Genomic DNA, 27,140 nt, shown 5'->3' on the forward strand with positions numbered 1-27,140 from the left:
CTGCACTATGTTTTTTTTTAACAGGCCTACAGCAAGTCATGAGTGACAGCATAAATCCTTTGCAGATAAGAAAATGTAACTTCCTAATTCCTCTATTAATCTCAATTTCCCCTCTCAATTATCCACAGAAACTTTGAGAGAGTTCTTGCCCAAAACAGTGATTACTCATAGTCTGAAAGCTCAGCCTGAGATGATCTTGGTGTTGGCTGTGACCAACTAAAAAGGAATTTTAAGTAACTATTTAAATGCTCCCCTCTACTGAGGAAATACTGGCTTGATAAACTGCTCTGGGAGCTTCTCTGACAGCCAATGTTTACTTCCAGCCAGCTGATTACTTGTGTTTACTAATCCCAACCTGCCCTACAACACGTTGGGTTGCTGTTCTGCAATTCAAACAGCACAGCAAACTCCACTTTCTCAGCTACAGAGGAGCTTCATCTCATAACCTTGCTCTGTGCTGTGGCTCATTTTAGCAAAGCCAGCACACAGAGAACCTTTATTTAGCCTACAGGATGATTCTTGTGACTGGGGACTTTTTTTTTTTTTATAGAATTGAGCTGCAGTATAAGTTGCTATCGACTCAGCGGACTTCTCTCTAGAGCTGCAGTGAGAAATTCATGCTGTTCATTTGGCAGTAACTGGCAAAAGCAAGAATATTTGTGCTTATTTGGTGGTAAAATCCTTTACAGCCTTGCCTCTGTTCTTAAGGAGTTATTTTCATTTAAAAAGACTGTCTTGTAGGAAAAACTCATGATGCTGCTTTCTTTCCTCCTCCTCCCCTTTAACTGAAGTTATTTGGGTCTTTGTAATAGCAAAACAAAACCCTCACTTCCATGTGAAAACAGAAGATATGCTTGAAACAGGAAATCAGGTTTCTGTAGGACAGTGTGGTGCTTTGCAGGCTGGGCTCAAGTAGTGTTGCTGTCCGGCTGCATCTCTAGAAACCTGACCCAAAGCCAGCTGACATCTGCAGAGTCTTACTGATCTCTTGGGAGATAGTCTTGGGAGTAAGTAGTCTTGGGATCAGACCCCAGAAGAACACTTGGGCTTGGATGAGCAAGTGTTGAACAGGCTCCTGGAGGGGGCGAGGGCAGGGCAGTATCAGCTGGGGGTTTACGGCAGCAGTGCTGCAGAGGAATGGGTCCTCGGGAGAAAGCTGTGCTTTAGTTCGTAACAAGAAGTCAAAGTTTGTAGTTAGCCTGGCAGTAAGCAGATAGATTGCAAATATTAGAAGAAGAGCTTTGGTGGAGCGAGGCTGATGGGGCTGGTCAGGTAAACACTAACTCATTGACTGCTAGACTAAGCATGAATACGCTGGGGAGTGTTTTGGACAGGGCTGTGCTCCTGGGCAAGTCCCTTAAGGGGCTGATAGCTCTGAGGAAGGTCTTCAGGTGCTGTTTCCTCGTGATTCCTGGTGAGGCTGGGGGAGTGGGAGAGTAGTGTTCCTGCTAGTGCCGTGCTTGTCCCTCTGTTCCTGACAAGGGCAGCCTGCCAGGGAGATCTCTGTCAGCAGCTAGCTGATTTATAATGACAAAATGCAGAAAGGGCAATGAGCTAGAAAGAATGGAGTTTGTTAACTTGGCGGCTGGTAATGACAGCCCAGTGCAACTGAGACAGGTGATAACTCAGGTGGGGTGAGAAAGGATTCAAGTGTTTCTGCTGTAACAAGTTTAGAGAGCCTGGAGAATTTAAAAAATGAGGAAACAGTTATGTGCACTTATTGCAAATAATTCTCTGTGCTTTGGTGCCTAGGTCTGATTTGCCAGTGGTGAGGGAGTACAGGGTGTGAGCAGGGGAGTGCTGTGCAGGGCTGAGGTGACCACGGACACTTGTTCTTGTGCCCCCCCTTGCTGTGGGTGCCTGGCTGACCTAGAGAACAGAAACCAGGGGCACCACGGCTGTGGAATCTGTGAGGAAAGGTCCAACGCCAGCCCATAGTGAATTGGCAAAGGGGTAAGAGACTATCTCTTAGTTATAAACTCTGTCATCAGTAGAATATGGGCTGGTAGGTGCATGGTTGTTGAACTGCAGTTTGGGGGCTGGCTGTTTGCTTTCCTTTACCAAGCCAAATCGCTTCTCCACTGACTCTTTCCTCTGTTGGGTTGTCTGCCCACCACTTCTCACCCTCTTTTTCCTCCTGTCTTTCACATAATTTCCTAAAGTGCTCCTTTATCCTCCAGGTTCCTCCAGCAGTGCTCACTCTCTCCTGGCCATGGGAACCCTCAGAATGGCTTTTCTGGCCAATCCTGCTCATGGTAGCTATACCTGTTTACTAACCATCTACCTCCTAACCTCTAGTTATAACTACCCTCAGTTATTGAAAAGGAAAATGCTCTTTCCTGCTCTGTGAAACTATTCTCTACTACTTGGAAGAACTAAACTGGCCTGATTTCTATTTTTCTGTGCTGTCACTTTTATCTTGCAGTGTCTTCTTAGTAGGAATAAGAGTGTGAAATATGGCACAGCAGAACTTCATTAGGTGGCCAGACAGAAATGGATCAGCATAAGTGTCTAAGAAAGCACTTTCCTCATTGCTGCAAGGGCCTCCCTAAGCACGCAGCCTATGCCAGCTTTCCTCTAAGTGCTTTGCCAATGAGCAGGCAAGCGATACAGCAATCTGGATTTGAAGGGATGCTTCTCAGCATTGGCAGTGAGACGGTGATGTGCCTCCGAGCGGCTTTTGGCAGCGTTGCCTTGCTGACTTGCTCTGCTCCTACTTCTGAGCACACTTGCAGCATCTGGGGGAAGCGCAGCCTCTCCAAAAGTGCTGTACCACTGCTCTGTGGTGGGGCTCAGCCAAATTTCCAGATTGCTGTTCTTCCTCCTCTGGTCTGTTCCTGCTCCATCTCCTTCTTTTCTCTTTATCCATCTGGCCATTTGGTTAGGTGAATTTTGGGAGTTATCCTTGAAGTTTCAAGGCTGTGCTTGAAATAACACGTTAAGCTTCCCCCTGTCTACTTGAGTGTGAAACACAGTCCCTCCTGCAACCCCACGGTCTGAGTTAATTATTAAAATCCTGCTGTTAAGACATGTGAGCATCTGTCTGTCCAGCTGCCATACTGATTGACTCTTCATTATGTACTTGAGAAACATTCAGAGAGGTTTGAGGAATTGGTGTTGTGTATTTCAATGTATTCCTTTGTCTTTTCCCTCTGGAATTATTTATCTTGGAATGGTGAATTTTTTTTTTTTTTACTCTTCCTTTATATTCTCTCTTGTCTACTCAGTGCTTTGATCTGAATCCAGAGCTGTGGTGGTGGTCTGAATCTCTCTTGAAATGGAAGCAGCCGTTATTAGTCAAATGGAGGGTTATTTGTATTCCAGAGAATCTGGACGGCATCTTGGGATGACTTTGTACCTGGAGAATATACTGTGAGGAGGATGGATAAATGCATGTGTAATTACAACTGTCCCTCAACTCCATCTAAATTTAGAAACTGGAAGCCTGGGATTTGGCCTTTAAATGCTGTGGCATTGTCAACAAGCCTGCTGGGAGACAATGAGAGTGCTTCTCTGTTTTCTCAGGGTGATACAGCTATTCAGCACACAGGACTGAAAGATAAACATTATATTTCCTATTTTAATAAGAAATGTTTCCAACTGAAAAGGTTTAAAATGATTCTGCTGTCAGGCTCTGGGGGCTCCCATACAGGGTTCAATTTGTTTCCAGAGCCAGTATAGTGCTGGCTTGCCTGATAATTAAGGAAATTTGGGGGGGAGGCAGTTCAGAAGGCTGTTAACAAGAAGAAATAAACCCATCTCTGATAGTGTCCCCTAGAAAATAATTTCAGAACAGCTTTCAGAAAACTATTTTAGAAAAGGAACACAGCTGGCTCTGTGGGTGTCAGAAGTAGGTGTGAGTTTCCCCGTGGGACACAGTGGGGTGAGGCTTGGAGCAGAAAATAGATTGTAAAATGTAGGTACTATGGTTTTAGTGCTGTTGTCTTCCTTCTCACGCTGATGGCAAATGGATGGCAACCAGGTGCTACGGCAGTTCAGAGTGATATGTGATTTTTGGCTGGCCTTCAACATGCTCCTGAGAAGGAGCTTGTATCACTCTTTGCTCATATTTCTCTTCAGGCTGAAGGTTAAAGAGGAAGCAATAGCCCTTCAAATAGCAGCCTGTCAAGAAACAAGGGGGAGTGCAGTTACACACAGATCACTCTCCCAACAGCAGGGCCTGATCACTTCTGGGACTGATTAACATCTTCCAACCTGCATACCACTTCTGGGAGTATTTCAGTCTGTTTAGACTTCAAATGCATTGCAGAAAGGTTTTGAGAAACAGCTGTTCCCTAAACTTTCTTGCAACTGGTTCTTTTTCCCTGACTTCAGTGTGCTGTTCCTATTCCGTAGTTTCACTTCTCTTCAACCATCTTCTTCCAAATGAAGCTGGCAAACCGCAGGAGACATCCTGGGATTGTTTTCCTAGTCTCCCAGCAAGCACTGAGCAACTGGAGGTCAATTAAGTGATTTCCTTGAATGCTCTTTTATTGTGCCTCATCAGCGCAGGTATCCTCCGAGGACATCCAGCCAGGGACACGAGCAAAGGGATGGCGTTGCTCTGCATGTTGAGACCCTTTCATTCTTCTGCCCTCGTGCCCTGCAGTGCTCCAGACAGATGCTTGTTCAGAAAGGTGTCTGTGAACGCGAGGGCGTCCACAATCCCAGTGTGCAATCAGTATTCTTTTTACATCTGTGAGATGGATGGCTCATGTGTGTCAGTCGTGGTGCTTTTAGAATCCAAATGCGCTCGGTTTTTCCAATCTGTTCTTAACTCAAGTATAATTTTTTTTTTTTTATTTTTGCATGGAGCTGGAGTGCGATTGTAGGCAAGAAACAGTGAGTGCTGCTTAGGACCTACTGTTCCTCCACCTGCCCACCTCCAGCCCAGCACCTGTTCTGCTTTTTCAGGCTTAATTCACAAGCAAGTTCAGCTTCTGCAGCAAAGCTAAGGCAGAGCCAATTCTATAAGGACTGACAAAAGGGAGGTTCAAGAAGGGAAGCAGCCTGTTTCTTACTTTGCCAAATACACATAGATGCCTCTGTAAGGAGTGGAGAAGGCACTGAAGGGGCTCTTTGCACCAGCAAGGCAGAAGGTTTGGGAAGGCACCATCTGTGAGCTGGCAGAAGGAAGCCCTGGGGACCGAGGTTAAGAGTAGATCCTGTGGTGCCCTGTGGAACAGCTTTGTTTCTGTGCTGATGGGGGAAGCCCCAGGCAAAGAAACAGGAATTGAGTCGTTTTTTGAGAAAGATGATTCTTTCCTTCCCTAATCCAAGTGGCGAGTGGCTTGTGAGAGGGAGAAGAGCACAGCAGCTTGGAGGGCTGGCTGTCTCCAGGAGCAAAAGCGTTTGCTGGGGAATAGCTGTGCGTCTCAGAACATGCAAACTTTGGGGAGAAAGAACAAGCTTTGCAGAAAAGATGCAATTTGGTGGATATGCGAGAGATCTGTGGGCCACTGAAGAGCAATGCCCAGCAGAGGGAGTAAGCCAAAGACTCGCCTGCCAAAACTGTGAGGAGCTGGAAGAGAAAACTGCCTCTATAAATGTAGATAGCCCAGCACCTTGAACTGTGTGCATTCTTCTGTAGCTGCCAATCTAATAATTATTCCCCATAGCCTTTAAAACGCAGACAGCTCCCTCGAAACTCCCAACTGTTAATAGTTTTCCCTATTGTATTTGCTATTCGGGCTGCTTTTGCACTGGTGCCATACTTCATCTCTGTGCCCTCCTCCATCTACTGTAAAACACATCCCATCTGTTGTGGTGATTATGTCAGGAGTTTGGCAGCTGTCTTCTCCCTTAATTGTCCACATTTCTTAACATGTGCTTCCTGCAGCATATTTTAATAACAGCTCTGCAAACTGTTTTTGAGTATCTGTGGTGGAGTGGAGGGTACCTGCACAAAGTCTATAGTGGGGCCTTGGTTTCTATTCACAGGTTTCTCTGGCTGGCATTCACATTTTCTGCTCTTGTAACTCAAGTTTGCCCCAGGATACAAACATGGACACAGAAAAGTGTATCTGCAGAACTACCTGGCTCGGCTTCCTGTACTGGCAGCAGAGACAAGTCCTTTCTCCAGGGGGTAATTCAGAGCAGGAGCCTGGATTAGTCGCTCTGAATCTGTTTTTCCCTCTTGACTTTACAGGGAGCCGAGGCAAAGGAGCTGTTACATTTGGTTTCCCATGTTAGGAAGTGTGAATGCCCCAAGCTCTGACTGTTGCTGTTCTGGGAGGTGCCTCTTTCCTGCAGGGACTGTGTAGGACCCTGGCATGAGCAGTGTGAAGTAGTATATAGAGTGGTGCTAAAACTTTTAGTAATGGTTCAGTTGGGCCTGTATATCCAGTACCTATTTCTCTCCTGTAGAGACACATAGATTCTCTGCCTGATCCATTTGATAATCTATCTTCCAGAATAAAACTTCCAACCCCTTGCCCTGTTTTGTGGTCAAAAGGGGTTGTTGGTTCCACATCAAAGTGACCCAAGAGAGCTGCTGGGACACCCAGCACTTAGCACTCATCCGTGAAGTGATGCAGCTGATCTATTCAGCCAATTCTGAGTTCGTCTTCTACCATCTGCAGGGAGGGCTTTGCTGCGTCCTGTAAGCTCAAAATCCCAAAGCTCTCCTGGGTACTCCAGCGAGTACCACTCTCTTCTCAAGTGTGAGGAAAAGTGTCATTATTTTTAAATAAGCACTTGGTTGCATACCAAACTCCTGCACTACTTGTGTGGCGTTTCAGTATGTAACCCCCACAATGGCATGGTTTAAATTATTGAACTAGCAAAGAGGAGAAGAGCAAAACAAAAAGCCTCTCTCGGGGTAGAGATGATAAGGAATACTGAGGAAGTGTTTGCAAGAAGTTGCAATCATCATGGTGAGGTCAGCTCAGCTGGGGAATCTGACCTGAGGCTGACAGTGTGTCAGGTCAACGGCAGACACAGAAGCACCATATGTGAAGAGTGTGGAAGGCAATCAAGACAGAAATGGTAAGGGAACTTGTTAGATGTGTTAAAAGCTAGGGACAGAGGAAGATCTGTTGGGTTCTGAAACTCACTTTAGGTTTATGAAGTTCGTATTTCTCCGTTATCTGTGTTGACTCCCATGCTGGGAAGAGCATACCCATAACACATGATTCTGACAGGATGCTTAGTGCTGCCCTGTTTCCCTTTTTTCTTCTAGATTTGCAAGGTTAATCTCTCAAACCCAAAACTTGAGGATTTTTTTTTTTTTCTTCTGGGTGCAGGAACCACTAACGAAGTGTTCTTGGGTCTGCAGCCTAGAAACTGTCTTTCTGATGGAGAAGTTGCTCGGTCCTGCTCCTGAAGTGTGCTACATGATAGTGAAATTGTTGGAGTGCTGCAGGCCTGCCTCCGAAACAGTTCCCACCACAGGAGCCTGCCTGTGAAATACTTAAAAGGAACATAAAGCCAATGTATTTTGTTCTGTGCTATCACTTCTTGAGGGTGGGGGTCTTAGAAACTTTAGGTTTTTCATTGATTTTAATATGACCTCCATCTGACAGCATATCAGACACTTATAATAAATGGAGATCTCTTGGCAACTTTTCTCTTTAGGATAGCGAACTCCTGACATTCAACATCTCCCGGCACCAGTCATGGTGGAGTGAAAACGGTCCCGGCTGTGTAAGGAAGGAGGCTTCAATGTCTGGCATCAAAGGGCTGGACAGCCATTCCTACATCTCTGTGATAGGCTGTGCCCTGGAGTATCGGTACATCGAGGTCATGCACAGCTCCTTCCAGATCCTGATCGCGGTGAGTACGTTGCCGAGAGCGCTGCAGGGTAGCAATTGTTGAGGAGATGCTGTTTGGTTTTATTTTTTTCCAGGCACATAGGCTGGCCCATATTTCCCACCCCATTTTGTATCATCTAACTGCAAAAGCCTCTGTAAATTTTTTTATCTTTGTTTGCTCTCCTGTTCTCTTTTATAAACAATATTGCTTGAAAAAATTGGAAATAGATAGCAGCAACCTAACACCTGAATTAATGCATCACATGCATTCATTCCATATCCCTGTTGGGGTATGGAAATTCATGTTTTGACAAGGACAGAGACCCTTCTGAAGAAGGATTTCTCTTATTCCTCATGACTTAGTGATGGGTGGCAGAGCATACATGTGCACAGTAGTGGTGAAGAAATAAAAGGGAGAAGATCCTTATCTCCAGAAAATGAAAGAAACTTTAAGGAAGCAGAAAGCAGCATATTTTCTTTCTGCTGACACCTAAGATATATCCACTAAATGTTTTCATCAACTCTTTCCTCATTGGAGTCTTCCACAAGCTTTTTTAAAGTACTCTGCAGTAATTCAGTGTCCTTAATGTTCACTGTTAATTAATTGTTTCTCACTTGTCTGTGAAATTAACTGAAACAAAACATCCATTGTCTCCCTTCCTTCCTCGGTACTCTTGCATTTTGTAGCTGCATTAGAGCTAGCAGCCCACATCTTTCTAATCTGCTTTGGTCCGTTACTTTGTGGTTAATGGCTTTAAGTACATACGGATGTGGACTGGTGAAACGTTCACATTTCAGCTTTGGCTTAAAAAAAAAAAAAAAAAGGGTAACTTGCCCTGATTAAATGTTAAAGGATAACAAATAGAGAAATTCCAAGCTTTTGGAGTGCCAAGTACTTCTCTGCACGTTTTTGGTACAACTTTCCACTGTCTTGATCCTGCATTTCCTATTAGCTGGGATGATCTGTGTGACCCAGCGAACTGCAGGGAGGGGGGGAAGACTCGGCCCCCTTTCTTGCTATGTCACAAAAAAGAGGCAGACAGAGAAGCTCATGTTTCCTGAGTTGGATGGACTCCCTGGCGTGTGTGTTGGCTGTTAATATTTGGTTAGTTCTCCTTCAGGGAAAATGATCTGCATTAAATTGTCTGAGAGTTACTTCGACGCATGTGTATGAGAAAGGCAAACCTATGTTTTCAGAAGAATAGAGCCTGTTGTCTTATAAAGGGCCATTAGCTGGGGCCATGCCAGCGCTGCCCGGTCTCCCCAACTTGGAGGTCCCCCCTACAATCTGTCCCCTCCAGTCCAGACTCTTTCCAGCCTCATTTTACCCCATTTAACCCACTTCCCCCCCACCCAGGCTCCTCCTGCTCCCCCAGATGTTTCCTCACTGTGATGCCCATCAGCACCTCTCCACGCCCTTGTGCCCAACGGGGCCTGAGCACCTCAAAATGGTTGAGGGGGGGATGACACATCCAATGAGCTGGGGCAGGACCTGGGTTGAAGACACCAGGAGAGCTCGGAGCAACTTCTGCCCCAAGCCCAAAGATTTGGCGTTACTGAAGGAATCAGGAGAAGCCACTTGTTGGCTTATTGGTTGGGCCACCTCATCTAGACTGGGCTTTTGCCACGAAAGGTTGGACCAGATGATCCTTGAGGTCCCTTCCAACCTGGGATTCTATGGTTTAGCTGGAACAGGACTGATGCTGCTCAGTGGTTGCTGTTCATGAATTTGGTGAAACAACTGACAGACTTTGAAGTCAGAGCAGAAGTATGTCACTGTTAGCATCCTTCCCAAACGCCTGAGCTGGCACCAGCCTTGTGCCCCAGGCTAGAGGTTCAGCCCACAAATGTCCTGAGTTTGTTTGGAATAAACCTTTGTTTTATGGCAGCTTACTAACTTAGGCACATGGCCCTGAGCTAAGTGATCACACAGATATATAGGAGCTTTCTCTTTGGAGTGTTTTCTCTGTTGCTTCTTCCCCAAAGGCACATGACAATATTCTCTGTGCATCTGCAAAACACCACAAAGGGCCAGATGGGGAGACAGACGAGGGAGCTATAAGATAAAATAGGATTTAGGTAAATATTTTCTTTCTCCTTCTCCCTGAGATTTAAGTTGCAGTGGATTTTTGAATCTTAAACTCTGGAAATGAGGCTAAAATACTTGTGTATGCAAGAAAGCTGTATGGGCTGAGCTATGCAGAGTGAAGTAAATTTCTACTTGTCCTGTAATAAAGGTAGAGCATTGAAGCCCCAGGCCTGTAACTCCTGCCAGCTCTGAAATGCTCGTATAATTTTTCATTTAGTGGGACAAATAGAGCTTTTCCTCTCTAGTTTGCTGAGGTAAGGCAGAAAGCAAGCCTTTTCACTTTCGCACTCAGACCTTGCCTGAAAACAGTCAGCCAGTTCTATCCCTTTTTAGTCTCTGAGGGTCAAACACTTTAAGCCCTGCCAGTATCTTTTTCTGTTCTCTTTATCTCATTTTAAGGCAGATTTTATTACAGGTTGCTGTCCTTCCCAGAGCGCCTGGCTGGTACTGTGCTGCAGACAGGCAGGGACACCAGATCGATAGTATAGAAAACACGACTAGGAACTTGAAGGCTCAGGGGATGCAGCAAGGGACATGACCTAGTTCCCTCCTTGTCCGTCACACATCTGAGACTGGAATAGCCAGCTCCCTGTTAAGAAGGACAAGGGACAGTCAAAACTCTGCTTTCTGTAGTTTTTTGCTTTGCCTAGTGGTTTTTAGAAGTTGTGGGGAGGGGGGTTGTGTTTTGGATTTTTTTAATTCCAATTGTTGTAGTGTGAAATCCATGTTCTTTAACTATGCAGTACCCAGCTGTGGACATTTTGGTTGTTTTCTGGCAATACCAACTCCTTGAGACTATTGAGGAACTGTAGTGCACCATATTGTGTACTTGGGGTGAGGCTCACTGAATTCGATCTTGCACGCCAAAGGGGGAAAAGCAAACCTGAACTCATATGGTGAGCACAGTGTTGGCTGTCATCTTAAATCCTGCTGACTATATTATCCTGCTCCTGGGCATACATTTGAAGATACATAAGGTCTCAGTCTGCTTTTGCTCAGAGCTTGTCTGTACTCCTTGAAGGCGCAACTCCTTTAATCTGGAATGCGATCAAACTTGGGCATGTCAGTCACTGTGCATGATACAAGTAGCTGTAGGGCCCAGTAGGAAAATCTTTCTTAATACTTTAGCACAGAACACGTTGGAGGAAAAAGCTTATTGTAACACCATCTTAAAGCCTATATTGGTATAGAAATGTTACTGTAAAACTAATCCTACCAGCCCATTTAGGAAATGGAACAGCAACAATTTTGTCAAGAAAATAAATCTGCTTTGTTTTTATCTCAGCAAGGATTCATCTTGCATCTCCCCAACTCGCCAGCCAGCAGGGAGAGAAGGGATTTTTAGTTCTGAAATACCTGGCATAGCTCTGGGCTGTCCATATGGTAGTTCTGGGCGTGGAGAGGGTTAGGCTTTTCCTGAGGCTCCAGTGAAGGGGATGGAAGTTGGAAATGTCTTCCCAACCAAGAGAATTCATTGCCTGCCTGTCTGCTGTTTTCACTCAGACTGACAGGTTGGAAGGTTCCCAGGAAGGCGGCAAAGTAAGCCTTGACAGCAGATGTTATGTGAGAAGCAACGCACAAGAGATGCTTTGCTGTTGGCAGAAGCTAGATTTTCAGTGGTCATAATTGCATCCAAAGAGTAAAGAAGGTCAAGGAATCAAAGGATTTTGATTGTCTCTTCTGGCTATCTGGTCACAATAACTCTTTCCTAAGCTGGCTTTTTGCTTTCTTGTAGCAGAGATCTCTTCATTTGCCCCCTCTCGCACTGATGACAGCATACACGCTTCATTAGCTTTGATGAGAAGTGAAACCTAGAATACATCTGCCCTAAAGGAGACTCTGCACATATTCTCTGTGGTGGAAAAACCAATGGCAAATTTTTCCATAGAGAGAAAAGTTGAAGAGCCCAGAATCCTCACTAGGACAGATGTAGACTACAGCTAAGATCTTACACAAGCAACAGTAACACCTCCTAAAATTTGCCTCCCCATCCTTCATGTATTTTGCACACTCGCAGCCAGCTGGTCCCTTTCTGAGATCTTGCTGTAATTCAGTCCTTCTGGCTCCAGCACTTTAGTTCAATGCTGCTGTTTTATGAACACTTTTCAACTCGCTATTAAAAAGTTAACTTCAGATGACTGAGGGGGCAGAGGGATGTACAGGCTTATGTTTTCCTCATTCCCTTTGGGCACACTTGTCTCTTCCTGTCTTTCCTGCTCTGTTCATTTGCCTGCAGAATGCTTGGGACATCCCAGCTCCATTCTTTTTTGTTTGGCAGTGTGTGTGTTCCCAGGCTGTCTGACAGGCGGACTGAACGCACCTGCCTACCACATGTGTTCCTAATAAAAAGCTTAATCGGATACTTCTGCAGCCTGGAGGAAGCTGGTACTGAACATGCAGAACAAGTAGAGAAACAGCAGCAGAGGATAAAGCCCAAGAACATTCTTTGGGGAATTAGAGCAATAGCTTAGTGTCATTTTACATCACTGACATTTTCCCTCCTCTTCCACCTCCCCTACCTAATTTGCAAAGATCTAAGAATTATTGCTATTTCCCAGGGAGAGTAGAGCTTAAAACCCTCTTTTTATTGAAATCAGCAACGAAGATGGCACTTTGAGCAACAATGAAATTACTTCCAAATTCTTGGCCTCTGTGAAGCTTTCTGTTCTATGTTAAGTGCTGTTAAACTTGGTGATATTTGGGCTTGACACATCTTCATCAAGGCCACAGTCAGAAAGGAACTGTTGGTGTCCCTTGGATTCTGCTCATCCCACATTCTAGCAGACTCTTCCAGTGAAAAGGGCTGGACAGTAGGAGTGGCATTTCTCCTCTGTAGCTACATTTCATTCATAGTTCATGCAGAAGGTGAGACATGGGGAGTCCCAGGGGTTCATTTATCCCTGAGGTGATACGTTTAATTATAGTTTAGGTCAGCCCATGTAAAAATGCAATTCATGTTTATGTTGTACATCTCTTCCCTCCTTGCCACTGAAATTCTCCTGTTCTGGCCAGGTCACAAGACTAGCAAAACTTCTTTGAATAAAAAGTGCCATTAAATAAACCGTTTTTTATTGATGAAACTCATGTAAAGAAGGAATGGATTATAAAGTCCATAAAAAGTAAATTTTAAACACTAAGCAGGTAATTTTGAAACAAAGCTAGGAGATAGAAGAAATAAAAAAGAAAACCCTCCATTCCAATGGAGCTGGAATTAGAGATTTGGGGAAGTTCACTTAATTCACTAGCTTTTGGTTCATTTTATTTTTCTGAATGCAAAAGGTCACCTTAGCCATAAAAGGAAAAACGTATGGGGTGAGAGGAATGTTGGCTGAGAGTTATGAGGCATTAATTTCTGTGCAAAACAAACTTCCCCAATCAATCTTACTGCTCGCGTGGTGCTTCTGAACCGTGAACAATTTGCAGAGGTTTAACAGGTTCCCTGTACCAGTACAGCTGATAATCGTTCATGCGCTCTGCCCATAAACTGGGTGGATATGTAATTTTCATTGCTAATACTATCAGGAGTTCCCTGACGCAGATACACATAAGGTTTGTGTGTAAATGTTATAGAGTATAATAACAGTGAATGGATTTAGGGCTGCCACTTTGTATGACTGTTAACCCAAAGTTCCTACCCTGAGGCATGATGGAAAATCTGGGGAAAGAAAACCTTCCCAGAGTTCCCCTAGAATCAGGGCACACATTCAAGAGGCATCTTTCCTGCTTGGATGTTTGTATGTATGTAAATTAAATGATTTGACCTTCTATCCTTTAAAAGGTAAAAGGCTGGATCTTCAAATCATAAAAATTCCAGAGCAAGTACAAAGAATGTGTGTGACCACACTCCTAATTTGATCCTAGGGCGAGCACAAACGCGTGTGTGTTGGAGACCAGAGTGTGCAGACGGGTGGTTAGACATCCCCTTGAATGCTGGGACGGCTTTGAGCTGAAGCACTGTTTTCCCAAGAGCAGCTCTAAGTGTTGAGGTCGTTAGCTACCACAGCCCAGCTGATGAGCGCTAATTGCTGATTAGGCAGCCAAGCCTACTCCTGACGCGAGGCAACGGGAGCAGCCTCGGGGGCTGGGTCAGCACCACGGCCAGTTCCTGGGCCCTCCTGCCCGGCCACCAGACCAGCCCCAGAATACCACAAACTTCAGAAAAAAAATTAAAATTCCCCGGGTTTTATGTTAGTACTGTACAAGCAATAGAAGAGAAAAAAAAAAAAACCCTCTGATTATTCTGAATTTTTTTTGTTTAGTTGGTTTGGTTTTTTTGTCTGCCTTTAAAAAGCAATGGTCCCACTCAGAGGTAATTGGTAAAATGAGATTGGTCATTGCATGTGGCCTCGTGGTTAGTATCACACCTGGAAGGATTTTTTTATCTTTTTTTCTGCATGAAGTCTGCTGTTGCTCATAGAAACTTAGTGTGAAGCAGCCCTTATTTCAAAAACGCACAGTAGGGGAATGAGTGAGTCCATGGAGACACCTCTCCTTCACTGCGGTGCTGGGACGTGCCAGCCAGGCTCACCCCAGAGGAACGGAGAGAGCTGGCTTGTCTTTCAGATGATTATAGAAAATTGTAAAGCAAATACAAGGTTTAGTGATGCTACAAACCCATTCCATTTCCTTCCAACAAGGTGTGTTTTGTCAGGGAGAGCTGGAGAACTCACAAGTGCCTTATAACTCCCCAGTAGAAATCTCATTATCGTGCTTTTTTTTTTTTTTTTTTGGTGTGATGTATTTTTCTGTCATATTAAAAATGAATGGACTCTACTTTTCAAGGCCTACCATGCATCATTCTGTCTTCCCTTAGAGTGAGTCACTGCATGTTACATTCTAACTCTCATTCAAAAGAATTGAGTTCACAGTGGAAAACAATTACGTCTCACAATAACTTTACTAATACATTTACTGTCAACCAAGATCTCGCTAAGTGGGGTGTTATGTAAAGATGTAAAATGAAGGATGGGAGAGAATATTTGATTAAGAGGAAGAAGGCAAAGCAAAATAAAACCCTGCTGGATCTAGAATGTTTAACTGTCTTAGTACCAGAAGTTTGTTTCTCTATTCAGGCTGAGTAATAACTTGCTACTGAAGCTGAATGAGGCAGTTTTGATGCTTTAGAGCTTCTACAAACTACCAACTAAGAACAGACCCACCAGGCTACTTTAAATTGCTTTTTTAATGTTCAGTCTAGTTTTCTGCTCTAAAGACTGCTCTAAGCAAAGGGTTGCCATGAGGGCCACACCATGCCAGGATGGCTGTTATTTGAGAGGCACCCTGTTGTTTTACTGCTCCTTCCCTGCTTCTATCTGGTTCCCAGGAGGTGGCAATTTACTGCTAACCTATGCAATTTGTGAATTAAGACCACTGCTATCATCTTGTCTGCTTCTCACTGTGCTCTGGCCCGTTTACTTTGCAGACCCGATGCTTAATTAGTCCATGCAGGAGTCTTTATTCTCAGAAGACACCTTAGAAATTGTAGAGCTAGAATAAGACTGGGATTTCTTTCCAATGAATTTTTGATCTCCAAGCTCAAGTTAGCAAAGATTTCAGTGTCTCTGAACATTGCTGCCAGTACAACACCATTTCTATGGTTAACTAAGTTTCTATCTCATCTGCATAAAAACTACTCACATTTTGTTGCTAGCTCTTGCACCAAAGTAATTTCTCTTCCCTTGCATACCCCTTATGACAGGAATACAGAGCAGATGACTTCTTGTCCCTGGACCTCTGTTAATAAAATCTACCCCTGTACATCTGTGTGTCTGTCCAGTATGTAGTTATCTGTCTAAAAGGTTACATGAGGCACTCTCCTGCATGCCCATCACTTCCTACAGAGAGTAAACTTAGCACGGTAGTTTCAGTGTCAACAAAGCCAGCCCGTGTTCTCGCCAATCATTCTAGCAACAGCAGGCTGCTGCTCTGAAGGTGAGGATGGCTCTTGCAACTTTTTAGTTTTGAGCTTTGAGAATGCTCCCAGCAGTGTCTTCCCTTAAGCCTACACCTGCAGCCCCTACCTTACAAGTAGTACGACTTGGCTCTGCCGTTACAGTAATGCCGCCAAGCTGAGAGTAAATACCGGCTGTTGAAGTTGTGCCAAGTGGGTTTTGACCAACCTCACAAGACTGATGCTAAAATGATTTATTCTCTCTATTTTCCAGCTGGTGGGCTTTGTCTACGCCTGTTACGTTGTTAGTGTTTTTACAGAAGAAGAAGACAGCTGTAAGTATTTATCAACAGATCCCTTAGCAAAGGTTTTATTAAATTTTACTTTCTCTCTTAGATGTTTGTCTATCAGGACTGAGTTGCCATCAGACTTCTTTCCATCTCTCTATGTGATATGGCACTACCTACTTTTCAAGGATCAGCTATTTTTACTGCGAGGTTTTTTTCCCCATGTCACCATGTGTTAGATGCTGTAATTCTGCTACACTTTCAGCACAAAAAAAGCTTAGTCTTGGCTTCTCGCTCAGACTAAGCTTTAGAGAAATGGGGCAGCTTCTTTTGCTCTCAAGCTTATATAGCTTAAGAATAATGCTACTGAAGTATTACCACTGTAATTAAGAGTACCTACAACACGGAATACAGCCCAGTACTCAAGTAAGCCACCTGCTGAGTATCATATGCCAGAAGCTGAGGATGAAGCAGAGCATGAGATTTCTTGCCAAGGACCGACCTGACCACTTAATTTAAAAGCAGAGGAAGTACTGTATTTGAATTACAATGAGGAGGAAGGAGCTGACTCCCTCATGTTGGGTATACAAATCTCTTAAGTGTTATGCATTCACTATGACACGTGCCAGAGAAGGGCAAAGGCTCAGAGGAATCCTGTGGGTCTGTGGGATCTATGCAGATATCCATAACCTGGTCCTGCATTGCTTTGCTCTTCTAAAAATCCCTTTGAGACCAATAATTTTACAAACAAAAGAATGGATGCATAGGGTTCAAATAAATGTGAAGTCTGATTTCTTTGGCAATGTGTTGGGTCTAGGCCAGTTTACTCCAGGTAAGGACCAGATCCAAAGGCTTTATACCCAAGTATCACTTCTTTAAGACTTTTGTTAGGTTTCTCCAAGTAGCTTTGCTGTTTTAAAGAGCAGCTGGCATGAGTGTTAGCTGAAAAACAACAGCTTTGAACTGAATATTTGAAAGTATGTGAAGAATGTTGATTTCATAGGAGTGAGATAAGATGCACTGCTTATCTGACTTGTCCTCATGTTTTTCTGTTCCTTCCTGTGTGGCTGAACTCATTCTCCTGCCTTTATTGATCATTTGTTTAGAGCTTGGCAGTGCACTTAGTGAAGGTGCTACATTATAAGTAATATTTTAAAAATTATCCTGTAGCTCTTCTATTAGCTAAATAGCTTGAGTTCTGAGCTCCTTTCTGAATATCGCCAAGTGATAACTTGACAGAGTTCATTTTTATAGTAACGATCGTTTAGGAGAGGCAGCCACATGGAAGGAAGCATTATCTAGAAATGCAGAGCTGTTAATTTCAGGATACGTAATTTTTTTCCACTAATAAATTCCTTTTCCCTCCCAGTTTCCCAGCTTGGAGTTAAAATGCCAGCTTGAATAATTAACAATGACAAACCATCAATATTTCACACTCACAGTGGTAGATCCTTCCAGTGACCCAGACAAATCTGAGCTGCGTTTTAATTTTCTCTTCCATTTGTGGTTTCCTTTAAATGTTGCTTTGATATGCAGCATGAAGTAATTATAAGCGCTGAGGCACATTAATCAGGAAGCTCATGCTAACGTGATTTTCATGAGAAAACACAGCGGTAGGGATCTACTAATGCTGAATTGTGGGCAAGAATATTTTAGATGTGCTAATGCACTGTAATATATCGCAGCAATGAACCACAGTTAAGATTTTTTTTTTTAAGTGACTTGTGTTTTGAGTGCTTCCATGATTGGGCACTCAGATGATAGGACTTCTGTTTGTTCAAAGTACTAGACAGTTACTGAAAATTGCAATTCTTTAAGATTTCCTAATTTAGACATTCCATAACTGAGGTAATACAGTTAGTATCTGTTTTTTAGAACTGCAGACTGCCTTGATTTTAAAATACTCAAACATTTTTAAAAGTGTCTGAGAAAAGGTCAAGTCTCACTGAAACTCCTGGGAATTATCCCCCCAATTAACTTAGACCCTCTACAGATTTCACCCATCAACTGACAGTTGTTCCAAAATCACAGTATCAGCATGAAGCTATCCATCAAGATGGAATTTGTGAGAATACCTTGGGTTTCTAAATATATTTTAAGAGGGGTTTTTTTTTCACTTCCAATATATTTAGTAAATATTTTTTCTATTGTTTGTTCACTAAAAAATACCAAAACTCTTCAGCTAAAATTTAAAATAATAGTGCCACCTTCAGGAAAGAAATGTAAACAGGCACTTACATAGTTAATAAGACTCTCCAGTTATTTTTAAATGGCATTTGGACAGGATGGCTTTCACACTTGCAAACAAAATGCACTAACTTGGCACTGAAAAGTGGTCTAAGCTGGATCTATTTTGAAGGGTTTTGTAAGGCCTGCTAGGTCAGTCACAAATCACACATCATACCCCTACTGACCTGGCTACGTTGGCCAGCTCAGTAATATAGACTTGGCCTAATTTCAGGGGAACTAAGAGAGACTTGGAAAATTCTTCTGTGGTTACTAAGGGAATTGTCACTTAAAACTTTCCTTGTTTAGTTACATTGCCCTTATGTGAATACTGGAGAAGGGAAGTATTGTTCCTATTTGTATACAACTAAAAGAAAGTGAGTTGGCAGAGGGGACATGAAAAATATCAGAGCTGAAGATAATGAGGTATTTGCAGTTTTCCAAAGCTGCTATTGTCTGTCTTGCAGGAAAGACAAGTGGGGCGAGAAAATTCCCACTTCACTATATAACCTTCATGGGGATTGCTGTGCTGCCAACTTCTCGGCTGGCATTGACTCACAAGCCATTCCCCAGCTTCCTTCCTTCAGCACATCGCTGAATGGCTGAGGCTTTGTCAGCTCAGTTCTCATGTGAAGTCACAGCATGGTGGCAACATCCAAGGGGGCTGAGGGACGCCCTTTTGTTTTTCTGGAGTCTTTGTTAGCTCTGCTTGAAGTCTTGTGTTAGCTGAATCTTCTCTTTGGCACACGTGCCCATCCCAGGAGATCCCAGAGAAGAGGTCTGTACAGGCAGAGATTTCCACCAGGCAATCCATACCTGAAAAATCATTTTTCTGTTTTCTCACTAATTTTTGTGTTATGCCATGACACGCACCAACTTTTTCTTTCATTTCCTTTCAACTTTCTGGCCATGTTTGTTTATTTATTTGAGTTTTGATTTTTTTTCAGTTGATTTCATTGGTGGATTTGATCCATTTCCTCTCTACCATGTCAATGAAAAACCCACCAACCTTTTGTTCAAGCAGACATACCTGTAAGTATCATCTCCTGGGCTAAGAGGCTATGCATGGCTCTTAGTCTGATGGCTCAAGGGTCCCACAGGTTTGGGTTTTTTCCTCCTTGCAGGTTGATTTCTCTAGCAGGTTTTTCAGGCATGAACGAGTGGACACCAGAAGGGGTGAAACTGCCCCTGCTCAGCCCCAGGTTCCCAGGGTGAAGCTGGTGTTGCGGTATTTGGCTTATAGCAGTGGGGCCAGCTATAGGATGTTATTGTAAACAAACTACTGGATGCCTTTTCCTTGAAGAAAGCAAAAAGAGGCTTTTCAGCAGTGAATGGTGCCCAAGCAGGTAAAGGTAGGAGCTGTGAGGAAGTCAGTCAGTGGATGCTGAGAGTAAGCCATAACAGAACATGACTCTCTCCAGGTTCAATTGTCAGGCAAAGCCTCAATGAAAGATCTTTACTGGGATAAAATTTACACAACATCTAGTTATTTAAGCTGTATTTTAGCTCTGTGGACAGTCATAACTGAACTCTGACCTATACATCCATGCAATTTTGATCGCTGGCCCTGTCTTTGTCATCCTCCAATAATCTTCTCATGGTAGCACCACAAAATTTGACTCTGTCTTGGGTACGGGGTCTGCCTGTATCATCTGGTACTTCTAGGGAACCTGTAGGGTACAAAGCTAACACACCAGTGAATTAAACTAAACTGAGCATTAGATGGTTTGTATGCAGGATGGCACAGGTTTGCTCTCAAGGTTTCTCTCTTTTTTTTTTTTCCCTTATATTCTGTGGCCTACAAGAACAGAGGCTTCTACATGTGGGGCAGCCCAAGAGTTCATCCGAGAGCAGGGAGCAGAAAGGGGAGCTGGCCACAGCAACTCCTCTCATCCCACTAATAAAGATCCACTGTTGAATTCCAGCTTCTGCCCTCTGATAATCCCTTTCACTGCTGAAGGCACACGATTGCACTTTCACACTGTCCACTTAAAAGCTGGTTCTTAATGAGATTCTCAGACATGAAGGCCAGTATTATCTGTTTAAAGCAGCAATTAGATCTGAATTTTTGATACTCTCTAAATTGAGCTGCAAGAAGGCAGTTCAACGTGCAGAAATTTTTAAAAACAGCTGTGAAGGGAGGTTGTTTCTTGGGAATAATGTTACCAGAGGGGCCTGCCAAGAAGGATGTGAGGATGGAGAAGAAAAGTGGGGTTGAAGAAAGAAAAACTGCACCCAAATATGTTTGTAGATGTGCCCCTCTAATGTAGTATGGACTTACCACCCACATTGTCACTGCAGCACACAGCACAAGACCAGGAGAACAAGTAATTTTTGCAAAGCAGTTAAATTCCCTGTAACTTTGGGGGTTCTACAGCACTATTAGAAGGGATACTACAGAGATTAAATATTGATTTCCCTCTCATTTTGTCACAGTAGGATGGAATTTTCCAGTCTGCAGAAGCTGTGGAGCTTTAAGCAGCTCCCTGATTTACTAGCCTGATACAGCAGTGTGCTGAGGAAACATCACACTGTCACAGTATGGGGTTGGGGCTGTTTTTTTCTTAAAATGACAAATCCCATTTGTGAAAGAAGCTAGTACTTATAAATTACTGTGTGGGGAGATTGTAATATGAACAGAAGCTAGCAATGTAGAACTTCCTTTCATGGGGCTCCACAAGATGGTAAGCTACTAATGAAGTACACAGATAATTTTGCTGTTCTTCAGTACCATTCTTCAGACCATCACTTATCTATTGATAGCTTCTGCCAGCCCAATATAATACTTATTTCTAGCTACTGGGAGGTGAAAACAGCTGCTGAGCAGTAGATACGGTGGCCCTCTATAAATTTCACAGCAGCCACCAAATAGCAATTTGTGTTTATTTATTTCAGACTAGCTCTTGCCTTTCTTCTATGTGTATGAATGGGAGTGAGGGGAGGAACGGATCCTTGAGTCTTGACTAATGATGCCATGGAGTTTTGCAGTCTGGGGCACTGAGTGCCAGATGCCCTTGTCCTGCTGTGAGAATCATTTCATGATGACTGAAGGCATTTTTTTTTTTTTAATACCCTGTTCAAGAAGATGCAAAACCACAAATACATCCAACTTCTTCCAAGTTGAAATTTATGGAACAGCTAGGGGTCAGGAACATGGGCTTTCTAGTTTTAAACTCCTTTTTGTTGAAGGAAATGCTGAACAAAATCAAATCTATTCTACAACTACTGACCTGGAGCTAACTGCAACCGTGAGCCTTCATTTTCAGATGGCGTCACCCCCCGTCAGTAGTCAGCTGCTCTCCTGATAATGCACTTGCCCTGTTGCCACAACTCTAACAGGCTCACTTTCCTTCATTCCCTAATGGAATTATCCTATTCACTCCAGTTTTAGCTATCCTTTCCTGATGAGATCATACTCTTTCCTCTCCTCCTAATGTGTCCTTTCCCTTGTCCTGGCTTGCATTTTTCCCTAATCTCTCTTCTTTATCTCTCCAAATTTATGATTTTTCATAGATCTGAAGGCCCCACAAAACAGCGACATTGATCTAGACTGATGAGCATAGTCTAAGACCAGCCCCCCATAACCTCTCTATCAAGCAGTAGTCTATGAGTTAAATAACTTTTAAATATGCTGTCACAGTTCAGACACATTAAAGGGAAACTGCTGTGTTCCTTGGCAGCCTACTTCAGTGGTTACCAGCTGCTAAATTCAGTATTCAAAGTGTATACCACATTTCTGCCCTTTAGCTTCCATGCAACTCCACTGAAAGGAGTTCTTAAATACCTCTGCCTCCTCCTAGGAGGAGAAAACATCTCCCCAAACTATTATTGATAATAGGTACTTCCAGACCACAATCCAGTTACCTCCCAGCTTTATCATGGTAATCTGCTGACCTCCTTGACTTCAGTTGCAAGTCTCCAGTTAGTGGAAAACCTCACAAATTACCGAGTCAGGTGTTATTTTTCTTTTTTTTTTTTTTTTTAAAAAAAAGCCAGCAACAACAATCAACCAACAGTTTTGTACTGTTGCTTGCAAAGACACGATTTAAGTGTGCTTCATCTTAATTAGCACCTCTACCACTCACACAGCAACAATGATGTTCTATAAATACAGTTATTTCTATTTCAGGTTCCACAACTGCTTCTGTTCTACATTTCATTGACCCCAGGGAGGTTTGGTTGTGATAGTTCCTATTTCAGGTCACAAGCTTAAATAAGAGAGACTCAAATGATCATGAAAAATTGTTCTAGAAGTTTTACTGTGTAATAGAATTACCCTTAGTCTTAACTGCTGCTTACCAATCAAGGCATTGCACTAATTACTTAATAATAATATATTAGGAATCTTGATAGAAGATATGTTAGTCTTCAGTGCATGAGTTTCTGGGTCAAAGTACTTAGCCAAAGGATAATAAATCACTTCTTGAAAACTGAAGTTTTTCTCCTGAGGCCAAAAGAGAACATTTCCAATGATTTTTCAGGAAGGAAAGGCTGAGGTCCTACCTCTCCCTCAGCTGAAGCTCAAATTCAGCTGTGCCTGCTTGCACCACACTCTTCTTTTCAGCTACACAGGACAGGGCATCAGCTCTGGGTTGCTTTTCTTCCTGTTCACTTGTAGTAACAGAACTCTCATAATTTGAGGCAAGGAAACATTCTTGCACTGATAACTGTGAAAGGGTTAACCAAGACAGCTTTGAAGTTTCTGATTAAAGCTGTTATCTCCAAGTACCCACTCTACCTGCCAAGACTGGAGGAGGCCCAGATCATCACCATCATTTGTCAGCACTTCCTGCCTGCTGCATCCATTCAGTCTTTTGACATCATTCTCTGATTTTGTTTCAGAAAGCAGCACTATGCAATCTCCATTATAAAGCAGAGTCGTCTCAAAGCATGATTTTGTACATGACTTAGTGCTAAATCAAGAACCCACCGGCTGACAGGATGTAGTCTCCATTTATTTAAAAGGTAGAGAGATGAGCAATAGATCTTCCTGCCTTTTAAGACTGTATTTATAAGACCAAGCAGTGAACTGCACAGTTGTGAGGCTCCAGTCCATGACACTCACTGTGATCTGGCACCCCAAGTACTACATTACATTAATGGCTTAAGAGCTTTAACTTGATTTTAGTTGCGCAGCCACATTTCACTGACTTGGCTTTCCTCAGATCTACCAGTGGGAAGGGCCCTCTGGTAACACGGGGTGTGACTTTTATCAGATGGAGACTTCAGTATTGACAGGGTAGCAACAGGAGGTATTGGTTAATTGAATGATCTAAGGCTCCAGCTGGTGATTGCTCACTTTACTGTTCCCTGATCAATTCTTTTGTGGTGCAGTCTGACTGCTAGCCATAGGCAGGAAGCAGCTGTGAGCATGCAGCACTGAGGACTAGACCCCATGTAACAAGGTTCCAGGTTCAAAGTAGGTTCTTCAGATTAACTGACAGGTACAAGTACACAAATAATGTTCTTCAATTAAAAAAATCAAAATCCACACTGAAACACTGGGGGAAGGAGAGGGGGGAACTCCTTTAGGATTGTTTTCCTCCCACCCCCTCCACACTTTGTCTGATCACCAGAATAGTTTACAAAGGAAACTTTTACTTAAACAGAAAAAAAAAAAAATCCCACTTTGTTTAGAGGAGAGAAAGAACACAAAACAAAATGCTTCTGCTTTTCTTTCTAGGTAGATCCTTTCCCAAACAAACACTTTGCTGAACATCAACATGAATTTACACACTGTTTTGATCAACCTGAAGCTGCCTGTTTAAGAGGTGATGTTTCAGCTGAAAACATTCACTCATCTTTACTGCTGGCTACAAAAGTAGATCCGCTTATACTGCTGCATCTACACAAAAAGCACATCACTGCAATTTCAAGAAGCTACTTTATTCTAGAGACGACCTCTAGCTTTTAAAATCTCTAACCTAATTTTATGCTGCTCCAAATGCTGAGGACACATAGATCTAATACTTTGGCTTATATCTATTCCTTAGCCTAACTGCAGTATATTCAGGTCTGGCATATGCATAGCATTCTTTCCAGACTTGACGACTGCTTAACCACATTACCTCTGAGCTCTCAGTCCTATTCCTCATCTATAGTCAATCCTATTTAAAAACTCAGGAGAAAAACAAACAATTTTGCTTTCATTATTTCCACACCATTTCTGTTATCTTAAGTAAACAACTTAGTACTTGCTTCACATTGATGCCCTGCCTTCACTTTTTTCCCCACTACAGGCCTGCGTAAATAAAGAGGAGCCAGAGGATGGATAAACCTTGCACTCCACCATCAAAGGTGCTGCAGGAAACAATCTCCTGTGGCCTGGATCTCTGGCAGAGGAAATGCAGGATGGTGAACTCCATTCCATTTTTTGTTCCTTGTCTTCTTTTCAAATGCAATGAATGTACATTGAAGAACGGCCACGTGGTTGGTTTTTAATTCTCCAAGTGCCCTGACGAACCATTCCGACTGTAGTCTGGTGGTACTGGCCAGTAAATGGCACAGCCCTGAAGACCCCAGGCAGAACAAGTTCACCAAGAGCCTCTCTCAAGTGATACAGTTGAAGTCGGAGCTGCTTCCTTGCACCATGGATCCATAAAGAAGGAAGCACTGCATAACACCCTGGGACATTTCACATGTTGTGTAGTTAGTTTCTTCCCCTTCTCCTTTCCCTTGTTCTGAAGAGAGCCTAAATCCCCTAACACAACTTCACCTCCTCCCTGCCTGGATGGAACTAGGTGGGACTATTTACTTTTGAGTTATTTAGGCGCTTTTTTTTTTAAGTTATAGATAAGAGCTCTTCCCTTCTTCCCCCACCCATCCAGGACACCCTTCCTCATTCTCTATTCTGTAGACATGGTCAGCACCTTAGCAGTAGGCATTTGTCCTGGATTTTAGTGTTCTGTGACCTAACTCCTATAATGCTGAACAGCTAAAAACTAGTACAAGCACCAAATACTCAGCATGGAGCTTAGCCCCATTTCAACATGCCAAGCCATTCTCAGAGCAGCTGTAGCTTACTCTGGGTTTGCCCATCTACATTAAATTAACACTGGTGTAGCTGTAGGCACAGCTGAGCCTGCTGCAGGACGCTGGGAAATGCCTGGTTCTTCATGGGTCATAGGTGGTTTTGTACCTGCCTTCTTCACTGAGCAGCCACACTTATTCCAGGCACAAACCTGGCAACATCCTGATGGAAGGGGGTTTTTATGACAGGATGATTTTGAGGGGAGGGAATGGGCTGAAGGAAAGGGCAATATAAGTGTAATTAAGTTGCATTAATGAGCTGCAGCAATTAATTAAAAAACAAACAAAACACAATGTCAGTTTTGTCAGCTACGTCTCCCAGCGTGTTAAGTGTCAAGCAGAGAAAGAGCACTTGTCAGCCTTCCGTGGCTGGTACGCTCCAAGTGCTGTTGCAATTCTTTATTGTCTTGCCTAATCTGTTTGAGATTACTTGGCATTTTTGAGTAATGCTTCTCAGAAGAGTCAAGCTAGAAGCCATGCTAGGGAGGGGAAGCGTGAGGGAAGAATGAAAAGAAATAAAAACGTTAAGTGCTAAGTCAAAGATGGAATGATGCACTTTTTTTGTCCCATTACAAAGGATCCAGGAAGCAAAATCCTCTTCTATAAACCCAAAAGTATAAGCACTGAGAGAACATTTTTTGTTTCTGTGCAACTTCCATTCCAGATACCCACACTGCAACCTGATAACCTGAGTACAGCCAAGTAAAAATGTTGTCTTCTGTAGGTATTTTTCCTCTTTTAGCCAGTAGAAGCTACAGCTTCTGACTGAGCAGAACAGTTACTGGTTTGATACTAGTTCCATCATCTGAGGAAGAAATAGCTCAACCCTCTGCCTGATAAAACATAACTACCTCCCATATTAGTCAATACTGTGCCACTACCAAGTTAAAATATGTATCGTAGTGGAACACAAGCTACTACACCATTTTGACAGCATGCATAGTGTGCACACACAATCTCCTAGCACTTTCTCCACCTCTTCTTGAAGTCAGTTCATTTCTATTCTATTCACTCCTACTTGCCCACTTGATGTTCCCTGGAGGGCAGAAAAAGAAATGGAAGAATACATATCCTCTAGTCAACGACACTGTTCCATGAGAGATTGCATTTATTTGGGGCTTTTGAAATTAATCTTCCCTTTCCTCATCAGAAAACACTGACTTCACACTTTTTGGTTTAATATGATTTCTTTTCCTCAGCAAGAAATGTTGTCTATCAGATACCAGCATTCTTGATTGGCCTTGTTTGAGAGCAACCAAAATTCAGCACAGATGGTGGAGAAAGCACAGTTTCAGCTTTGAACAGCTGAAACATTTCACTAGTAGTTTCAGGAAGGAGTTTTTCTAGATGCTAAGACGAATTCAAAAGGAACTCTTTGAATTATTTTGAGGTCTGCACATTTTTAACACTATACCTCTCAAACTGACTAAGCCTTGATGTCATTTACTAATAAAACTGATCAAAACCACTTGCCAAGTACTCTAAAGAGACTAAGCATCAAACTATGCACTTAACAGCATGCCTCTCGACTTTAATACACACTGGTAAAGATCAATTAAATAAATACAAGTGTGATGACCGAGTAGCTTCTTACCTACCATTCTCTATTATGATGAACATAGGTAATTTATTTTACTTCTATTAAAAGATACTTAATGTTCAGGTAAGCCTATAACATTTAGTATCAATGACTGCCATAAATCATCAAAAATCAGTCTGAGAAGAAAGAAAATAAGACAAGCTACCATGGATCATATTCCACACTTAATTACCTCCTCTAGTTTTCATTAGCAGAGCCATTCATCCTTCATACTCTGACAACTCTTCCTCCTGGTCTGCTTGTGCCAGACCCACTCCGAGTACTGCAA

At 42.9% G+C, this 27,140-nt stretch overlaps 1 protein-coding gene across 4 annotated transcripts in view; it reads left to right on the forward strand.

The window, feature by feature from the left end:
- Nucleotides 1–26,855, forward strand: part of NKAIN4 (sodium/potassium transporting ATPase interacting 4) — a 54,057-nt gene extending 27,202 nt beyond the window's left edge. For 2 of the 4 annotated variants that reach the window (XM_074843554.1, XM_074843556.1), the window contains exons 4-7: nucleotides 7,576–7,773; nucleotides 16,005–16,065; nucleotides 19,191–19,275; nucleotides 24,483–26,855. In XM_074843554.1, the coding sequence (XP_074699655.1) occupies nucleotides 7,576–7,773; nucleotides 16,005–16,065; nucleotides 19,191–19,275; nucleotides 24,483–24,492 (354 nt within the window). In that variant the 3' untranslated portion in view covers nucleotides 24,493–26,855. Of the gene's footprint in view, nucleotides 1–7,575; nucleotides 7,774–16,004; nucleotides 16,066–19,190; nucleotides 19,276–23,926; nucleotides 24,015–24,482 lie in introns of all 4 variants that reach the window. The other 2 variants (XM_074843555.1, XM_074843557.1) reach the window with 2 other exon arrangements.
- The last annotated feature ends 285 nt before the right edge of the window (nucleotides 26,856–27,140 follow it).

The sequence above is a fragment of the Strix aluco genome, chromosome 17, assembly GCF_031877795.1.
Source record: "Strix aluco isolate bStrAlu1 chromosome 17, bStrAlu1.hap1, whole genome shotgun sequence".
NCBI classification, from domain to species: domain Eukaryota; kingdom Metazoa; phylum Chordata; class Aves; order Strigiformes; family Strigidae; genus Strix; species Strix aluco.